The sequence below is a fragment of the Sinocyclocheilus rhinocerous genome, unplaced genomic scaffold (genome assembly GCF_001515625.1).
Source record: "Sinocyclocheilus rhinocerous isolate Xijiao unplaced genomic scaffold, SAMN03320098_v1.1 scaffold820, whole genome shotgun sequence".
Classification (NCBI taxonomy): Eukaryota; Metazoa; Chordata; class Actinopteri; order Cypriniformes; family Cyprinidae; genus Sinocyclocheilus; species Sinocyclocheilus rhinocerous.
The window spans coordinates 686,244-696,231 of NW_015670386.1; the positions used below are offsets into that span (position 1 = coordinate 686,244).

General features: G+C 34.6%; 1 protein-coding gene across 1 annotated transcript in view; it reads left to right on the top strand.

Annotated features, from left to right (window-relative positions):
* Window positions 1–9,988, top strand: part of shisa9a (shisa family member 9a) — a 36,990-nt gene that overhangs the window by 22,164 nt on the left and 4,838 nt on the right. Inside the window, exon 3 of the mRNA XM_016546167.1 lies at window positions 6,370–6,495. Coding sequence (XP_016401653.1) covers window positions 6,370–6,495 — 126 coding nt within the window. The remainder of the gene's footprint in view (window positions 1–6,369; window positions 6,496–9,988) is intronic.

Here is a 9,988-nt window from a genome sequence, read left to right on the forward strand (position 1 = left end):
CTGACTTGAATCCAATAGAAAATCTATGGAAAGAACTACAGATCAGAATTCATAGAAGAGGCCCATAGAATCTTCAAGATTTGAAGACTGGAAGAATAGGCCAAAATCACACCTGAGCAATGCATACGACTAGTTTCTCCATACAGGAGGCGTCTTGAAGCTGTCATTAACAACAAAGGCTTTTGTACAAAGCAATAAATAAAAATAGAAAAGAGTGTTCAATAATTTTTCCCGGGGTCATTCCATTTTATTACACATAACTTAATTAACTGAACTTAACTGAATTTGTTTTGTTTTCTTTGTATGGATGGATTACTTGGGTTGTTACCGACATCTGGTGAAAATTTCATGTCAACAGCACCTTTAGAAATATATTTACTGAGAAAAATGGTGATGTGTTCAATACTTATTTCAGCCGCTGTATATGTATAAATTGCTACTGTTTTTCGTTTTTGTGGGTTTACAGGAAAAACTCTGAAGCTTATTGTTGAACCCCATACGTTATTTTGGCAATCAGATTTTCACATGCTTTTCTCATTTTGAGTGCCCGCCTGTTTCTCATTTTTAATTCACACTTTTTCTCATATCAGCACTGTGGATCTGAAATATATCGTGCTTCATCTTTTGTCAGTTTGAAACGCAACAATACGGTGACATTTGTAGGTTGTTGGTAATGACTCTGTGTGGATTTCTGTGGCGTTCTCTCATGAGAGGCAGCATCCTGCATGCCTAATGAGCACTAGTGAACAAATAAACATATGGAGTGGATAATGAGGACATCAGTGTTTATAACACCAAGCAGTCCAATCTCACACTCTCTAAAAGTGTTGGCAAATTTATGGATATTTAATAAGGTTTATACTGTATACTGAATTGTCGTCTTACCCTTTGTGTAAAAACTGATCTCTTTTTATCAGTGTTTACCTATTTGATGATAATTAGCAGAACTGACGCTCCTCTTAAACCTCCAGTCATGGTCAAGTGGAATCATGTCAATGTATTCATTTTTAATGTTTTTAAAATAAGGCTTTTTTTATTTATTTGCTCAAAATGCAAAAACAGCAATATTGTGAAATACTATTACAACTTAAAAACTGTTTTCTACTTTAATATCATTTAAAATGTCATTGAATTTTTAGCAATCATTACTCCAGTTTTTAGTGTCACATGATCCTTCAGAAATTATTCTGATATGCTGATTTGGTGCTCAGTTATAATAAATTTTTAGTGTTGCTCAATTATTAATAATGGTTCTTATTATTATTGTTTGCCAAATATGTTGGGAAACCGTGATTCTTTTTGCAGTATTCATGCGATACTGAAGACTGGAGAAATGGCTGATGAAAATTCAACTTTGCCCAGTAAGTGTACATAAAACTACACATTATCATTCTCCTCTTGTCACGTGTCCTGCAGTGTGGAGTAGCTGTACACAGAAGGCAAGAGGTCCAGCACTAAAAGCAAACCTATATGATCAAGTGCACTTTGACCTCATTTTTTAAAGAAAGCAAACGTTCTGCCATCCACAGGCCAGCCCATTTAGTGCACAATAGTGGATCCTGATAGAAGCAAACAGCTTTCATACACACACTCTGCTTCTCTATCGCTCATCCGCAGCAGTTTCACAGGATTGTGCCCTCTTCTCACATTTCAAATTAATTGTGACCTAACTTTCTCTGAGCAGCTTATACTTCTATTCTACCTCTGCTGCTATCTGTCTGTTTGAATGGTTGTTATTAATAGTGCCAAACAGTGCTGGGCAAATCAAGTCAGTTAAACAGCAAAATAAATGTAATAAATTGTGCCTCTGCCACCTAAACAGGGTATAGTTGTGGTCATATGTTTACATAAACCTGGCAGATTCTGCAAAATGTTAATAATTGTAAGAAAATAAGAGGGATCAAAGATTTTGCATGTTTTTTTATTTATTTTAGTACTGTTGTTCTCATAAGCTATTTCACATAACAGATGTTCACATATACAGTAGTCCTCAAGACAAAATAACAACTGAATTTATGCAAATAAACCAATTCAAAAGTTCAAATAAGTTTAATTCATACACATCTATTGTTAACAAAAGGAGCAAACATTCACTGATACTCAAGAAAGCAACATGATGCATTAAGAGCTGAGGAGAGGACTGAAACCTTTTTGAATGATCAGGGCAAATTGTACTTAATTTGTCTTCTGGGAAACATCTACCATATTTAGCTTCTGAAATGCAGTCATATTGAAATACAGTACATTTTAAACTATTTTTACAAAACAAAATTACACACATCCATCCTGTTCAATAGTTTTCACCCCCAGCTTTTAATGCACATGTGTTACCTTCTTGAGCATCAGTAAATGTTTGCATCTTTTTGTAATAGTTGTGTCCCCTATGTCGTTCTCAGTGTGAAAAGATTTTTAAAATCATGCAGTCTCTGCTGGAAAGGGTTTAAATATGCAGAAGATGCTGGACAACCAAAGACAGTACAGGATCTGGAAGATTTTCTGAAGAACAGCAGTTTAACTGCCAAAGCAGCCAAACTACTTTCAAATAACAGATGGGTAACCTTTAAATGGGGTCATCTGAATTCAGCTATATTATTTTGCCTTTGTGGGCTAATGTAAACATCTGTTATTTTGGTCAAAATATTAACATTTTGCAGATTCTACAAGATGTATGTAAACATTATTTTTGGTCACACTTTATTTTAAGGTCCAATTCTCGCCATTAACAAATTTCTAATTTGCTGCTTATTAATAGTTAGTAAGGTAGTTGTTATTAGGGATGTAGAATATGGTCATGAAGAATATGTGCTTTATAAGTACTAATAAACAGCCAATGTTAATAATAGGCATGCTTATAAACAACAAGTTAATAGTGAGAATCGGTCCCTATAGTAAAATGTTACCTTATTTTTCTTTTAAAAAATAGATTACTAAAATTCTCATTATTTTAAAAAAGTTGTAAAAAAAGAAATTATACAAAATCTAATTATGAATTCATAAACACTCTCCAGGGCCAGCGCACTATTCTTATTGTTGTGTCCTGATACACACGCATTATTTATATACATGCATACTTCTCCACTAGATAAATATAGCAGGCAAGTTTGCATAGACTATATTTATTCTTTTAACTCATTACCTCACTCAAAAACTGTGACAAACTCAGCTGTCACCACTTATAAAAATCTGTGATCTCTCTTTAAATTTGCTGAAAACACCAACTGCTGTAAGCTGTCATTTCACTGAATCTTTTCTTCAGGATGAAACTTCACACCAGCATCCTTCCCTCCAGTCAAAGCAGACCTGGATATATAGGTGACATCACACAGCTGTTAGTGATGTGTCACATAAAATAAAATAAAACTCCCATAAACACTGGCTGACATATTGTCATATTGTTGAGCAAGATTCATGCTCGCAACCTCTCAGACCTCAAGAAAGAAAAGTTCCTCTGAGCTACATGAGCTCATGCTCAGGTCGGAGGCTGAGCGCACTTAGACTAAAATTCTCGAATCGCCCCTACAGGTCTGTATTAGATCCACTTGACAGGGATTATCCACTGTAGGCTGTGATGGGCCCTTTACATGCCTGTATTTAAACCCGCTCCATCACACTGCAGCAGCAGATAACAATTGCTAATTAATGCGTGTTAATGTTTCCTTGTTAGGCGGGCTAGTAAAGATGGGGTATTTAAAAACACAAGAACAAACACCGAAGGTCCATCAATTGCAAACACTGAGCTTTCTTAGCACGTGGGTGGTGGAAACCATACAAGAGGCTGGCTGCATGTACCGCAAACAGAGCACAAACGCTTGTGTTGCCATGACGAGAGCGATAGCACAAGGAGAAGATGGTGTAAAGGCAATTTGCAACCAAACACTTAGGAGGAAGTTCTCCCAGTGGAGATGAGTCAGCTTCTTACACAAAACAAAACAAACACTAAGATACCAAGGAAATTGAATAGAACCAGGCATGGGATCACTCCCACTTATCTGCTACTTCTGTCAAATTTTCAAAAGAGTAGGCCGCAAAATCTGTGGTGTACAAAATGAACAGCATGTATGGTTAACAGGAACGTTTTGGCCTAAGATCCAACAAATGTTCTTCAAAAAAGAGGTGTTTATGTCTTTTTTATTATTGTATATGTGCTTCTTCTGGCTTTGTGAAGTTTATTTGGTTTTTGACCTCACTAAACTTGAAATACATGGCCCACCACTCGCACTATTATGTGCTCATCTCGCCACTTACAGTTTGCCTGAGGTCAAGGAATAGGTCACATATCTGAGGACCGGGACGAAGACCCTTAGCCCACTTAATAATGTCCGACTGACCTTTGCCCTTTGCCTGTTAGAGACTTTAAGACTTGGGCAAAACACACACACATAAACAAATGTATATATACCAAATTAATGAAAATGTGACTTTTTTAGAGTGATAATAAAACTAAATTCTGGCAAATGTAACACTAATAAAAAAATCAGTCATCAAAAATGTATAATTAAAGAGACTGAATAAAAAAGTTTATAGCTAACTGTCTTTTAAAACTAGATTAAAATGAAATTATAAATAATTTTAAGGGGACAGAATTGGGACCAATTGAAGAATCACATTTTCAAACGTTTCATGTTTTTCAAAGAAGTCTCTTATGCTCAATTTCTTTGGTCCCATTTTATATGAAGTGGCCTTAACTATTATGTACTTACATTTAAAATAATGATATGGTACAATGCACATATTGTGTACATACGTGTTTTTACATTGTACTTATATTTTAAAAAATACCTGCATGTAATTACATCTGTAATTAGTTTCATATAGCCACCAAACCTGTCCCTATAACCGTACCTGTATCCCACCTCAATAGCAGCAAAAGTGTTTTGCAATAAAATATGAACACAATAAGTACATTGTACTTTTTTTTTTGTTGATGTAAGTACATAGTAGTTAAGGCCACTTAATGTAGATATTTTACAATGCAAATTATTCCTCTGATGTAACATGATCCTTCAGAAATGATTCTAATAGGCTGGTCTGCTTTTATTAATATGTTGAAAACAGTTGTTCTGCTTAATATTTTTGTGGAAACCATGATTCAGGATTCTTTAATGAATAGAAAGTTTAAAAGAACATTTATCTAAAACTAAATCTTTTGAGCAAAAAAAATCATGCTTTATGAATAAAAGTATTCATTTTATTTTTTTAAAAATCGTTTGAACAGTAGTGTACATTAGTCAAGACTTTCATGTGAAGTTTGCACAGTACGAATCTGTGCACTCAAAGCATTCAGTATCTGTTTTCCCTGAGTCATCCAATTTTGAACATTACATAACTGAAAATAACGATGTACTATTAGCAAATAAACAGTGTTGGGCAAGTTACTTCCAAAATGTAATACATTATATATTACTAGTTACTGTCTTTTGAAAGTAATTAGTTACATTACAATATTACTGTCTCTGAATTGTAATGCATTACACTACTTTTGAGTTACTTTTGAGTTACTTTCATCCAAAATATCCACATAAGTATTGTAAAATGCCAAAATGTAGTTTAATGCTGCTCATTCTACATCCAGTGGAGGGTAACGTGGTAGGTCTATATAGCATAAAATATGAAATCATATTTAGATACCGGTATGTAGGTCTACATTAATGTTACGTTGTTATTATTACTTTTGTAATGCGTTACTCCCAACACTGCAAATAAATAATATTTTCCACAAGCTATGGCAAAACAAAGACAAATAATCTGTTATTATTTGACAAAAACATTAGAGAACACATGCATACTAAGCGCTAATGCGTGTACAGTAGTCTATAGTGTTTTCTGAAGCTCTGTTGAGCAGTAATCTGTGTGATGTCTGGTGTGGTATGATTCACTGCACGCGCGCTCAGTACAGACGTGTGTCAGCAACCCTGCTGCAGGGCTAAGTGATTAATTAGTCACAACAGGAGCTCTGCGCTGACAGCTCTGCCACGCAGGTCACACCTCTTTCATCTCTATGAACCAGAGGAAGTCAAGGGAGGAAATCAATGGGACTGGTTGTATATACATACCATCGCTTATTCTTTGACTGTCACATCACAGGAGGCAGATTGGACTGGGTTGTGACACTAGCCGCACACACACATCAAACAGCTCGTTATCGGATCCGTTCAGTCCGATTCTTTTTTCGTCTGCCTGCGACCTACTGTATGTACAGAAAGTTTTAGAGCCTTTAGGTGTCTGTCTTTTGTTATCAGTGGCGAGCGAATCCCAAGTGACGTTAGTCAGCAGGAAGCAAGACATATTATTAGAGATGACTAAGAAAATGCTGTAAATTAAGACAAAATAATGATGCAACCCTTTAACAATATTTTCTTTTGTTTGCAGAAGGCGGCCAGATAAACAACATGATGCAAACGCACCCGTATCCAGCCCTCAGCCAGCTGTCCCATGTCTATGAGCAACAGCAATCGGCAAAAGCGCTCAACAAATACGCCTCACTGAAGGCTGTGGGTAAGGATGTACACTCAAAAGGATCATTTAGCATGTCGGTGTTATACTCTCGTGTGGATCTTTCCTGTGAAAACTCATAAATTATTCCTTTTATTGAACATAGCATTTACCGCAGAATATTTTACAAATGATTAACGAATCCCAGAATGAGAGGCTTTGAGAGGTGTTTTATCACTGGATTTGTATTGAAGGGGAGTCACTGCACTTCATTACAGTTGACCTGCATTCATATTGTATATATAACTGTTTTTCTATTTGAATACATCTTAAAATGTAATTTTTAACAGCCATTGCTCCAGTCTTCAGTGTCACATGATCCTTCGTAAATCATTCTAATATGATGATTGGTGTTCAAGAAACATTTCTTATTATTATCAGTGTTAAAATGCTGTGCTTAATTTTTTATTTTTTTTTAAAGAACAAAATGTTTTTGAAATATTTGAAATATTTTGAAACAATAAATGTCTTTACTGCCATTATTGAGCAATTTAATGTGTCATTATAAAATAAAATAATATGAAATGAAATGAAATAATGAAATAAAATAAAATAAAATAAAATAAAAACTTACTGACTCCAAACTTAAACAGTGTATATAGTATATACAGGCTACTAAAAAAAAAAAAACATAACTATGAAAAACTGAAATCAAACCAAGACTTTTGCATGAAAAAAAAAAAATTGTATTAACTTGAAATCTTTACAACCCACTTGAATTAAACATGACATTAGATAGCAATAGCACTAGACTGTGAAATTCTAAATTCATTAAATTATAAAATATTTTAACATTTAAACAAAATAGAAAACTCAGAAAAACTCATTAAAAAACAAAAGAAAATACAATCTAAACTTTTCTAAAGACAGTCAGTTCTCCTCAGAGATACATTCATATAAACCTCCACCCCCAACTGTATTGCGATTCGTTTACAATCTCAACCGACTCGATTTGTCACGTATTTGTATGGATTTTCATCCGTCTCAGGGTGCATCATTACATCCCTATTTATACTGTGAAGTAACTTCAAGCTTCCTTCCTGCCCCTACCAAATGTTCTAATTTCACCTCATCATGAATGACATATACCATATGAGATCATCGAACTAAGAAAAACTCACCCTCTGGTGTCATACTTATTTTTTCTTATTTAATTGCCTCCTCCATGAAAATTCTCAAAGGTACAGAATTGTTAGAGCTGATAAGTCCCAATTCTGCAAATCAATACTTCTCTCTCAGTCCCCAAACACATCTCTAAGGTCACAGAATTGGATTTCCACCCGACATAGAGAAGTGGAGCATCTAATAAAGGCCTGTACCAGAATTTCCTCCCACCAAAACCCTTTGAGATCCTGATGGCACTAACTGCATGCGTGGAGTTGCGAGCCGATAGATATTTGAACTCTGTCTGGGGGCACTAGTTACAAAACCACGATTCATCTTGATTATGGCTCTTGAGGATGTGCACAGTTGAGCAATGTAATTGATTCACCCGTCTGTTGTGATGATCCGTGTATCTGATATAGTGAGCGGCGCAACGGTGGAAAAATGTTCACTGTGCATGACGTCTTCGTCTTCTCCCACAGGGGCAGACGAGTGATAAATAAGATTTTACACCGAAGACCAAACTCATTTTAAGCGTGAAAAGTTTATCTTCAAGGTCGTCAAAGCGGCCGACCATCAAAAGCAGACTGAGGAAGTCACACTAGGATGCCTGGTACTTTAAGAGTAATGATTCCTTTACAAACATGAATCACCTGGTAAAAGGACACATCTCCCAAAGGAACGTGACAGGCCTAACTGACCACAGATTGAAAACCTTAACTGCTTGTGTGCTAAACTCGTGCGTTCAGTTGCTAATGTTTCTGAAGGAAAGGTGGGTCACTGACCTTACTAGTGCACTGTGTACCAGCTGTTTTTTATTGTGAATAATTCATCCATGCATATGTTTTATTATTATTTTTTTTTACATTTAAATTGACATTTAGTCATTTAGCAGATGCTTTTATCCAAAGCGACTTACTAATGAGGACAATAGAAGCAATCAAACCAACATAAGAGCAACAATGTGTAAGTGCTGTGACTAATGCAGTACACACACCATGTTTTTTAAAATAATAAATAAAAAGAAAACAAGTAGATAGAAGAGAAAAAGAATAGAGAATGCTAGTGTTCCCTAGTGAAAAATAAATATACTAAAATGTATTTATTTCATGCCAAGTATACCACAAATGCATTTACATATAAATTTACATGTACTTTTAGTATACTAAACTGGTATAGTTAAAGTCTGCTAAATTGGAACAACTAATTTTGTACTTAATCCACTTGAATTGTGCAGAAGTAGTGCTGAAGTCCAACTAAAGATATACTGAAGTATATTTGATTGCGCTAAAGTGGAACTATTGCAAGTATACTTCAGGTACACTTTAAATATCTCGCATTTAAAGACCAATATTTAAAGATCATACAGTCCTCATCAATAGTGACATTAAAATACATTCGTGGCATAATATTAAGAAATGTGCATTGTGCACAAGTAGTACTCCAAATAAAGTTTAATTATAATTTTTATATCAGTAAGTCTCGAGCGATGTCAGTATACTTATTATTAAATACATTTATTTTAAATATATTACATTTTTACTAGGGTTTGAGGGTCAATTTTTTTATAAATAAAAAGAATTATATAGAACAATTAGATAGAATAGAAATAAAATACAGAGTGTTAGTTTTAGAGGGTCAAGCGTTTTATAATAAATAAAAAGTGAACAAGTAGATAGAACAGAAATAGAATAGAGAGTGTTAGTCTGAGAGGGTCAAGTATAGATGGAAGAGACGTGTTTTTAACCATTTCTTGAAGATGGCTAAAGTCACAGCTGCTCGAATCGAGTTTGGCAGGTCATTCCACCAGCAGGGAACAATAGAAAAATAGATCTTTTTAAAAAATAAAAACGCATGCATGGATAAAACTTTTTAAGCTATAATTTGTCATAAAAATGTCATAATTCTATGTTTCATTGAAACAAGAGACCTACTATATTCTCTGTATACTATATAATCTATATACCATGTCATTATAAAAAGCTTTCTGAAATTTGACCATCCATTCAACAAATGACGGATAATCAGATAATTTTTTCGACACAATACGGAAAAAAAGATCTGTTGCTACTTCCACTTCTAATTTACACTGCAATTTTAATATGGGTAACACTTTATTTTTATAGTCAACTTTAGACATTCTGCTAACAGTAAGTAACTTTGCAACTACATGTCAACTAGCAGTCATTAGAGTATTAGCAGACTGTCTGCTTAATATCTTCTAACACTTTATTTTGATGGGTCCACGACATATACAACATACTGACTATGAGAAACTTTGCAAGTACTGTATATGCCAACTTATTCTACTAACCCTAAACCTAACCTAACAGTCTACTCTGAGAGTTAGTAGACACGTAGTTGCAAATTAATGAGCATTAGTTGACATTTA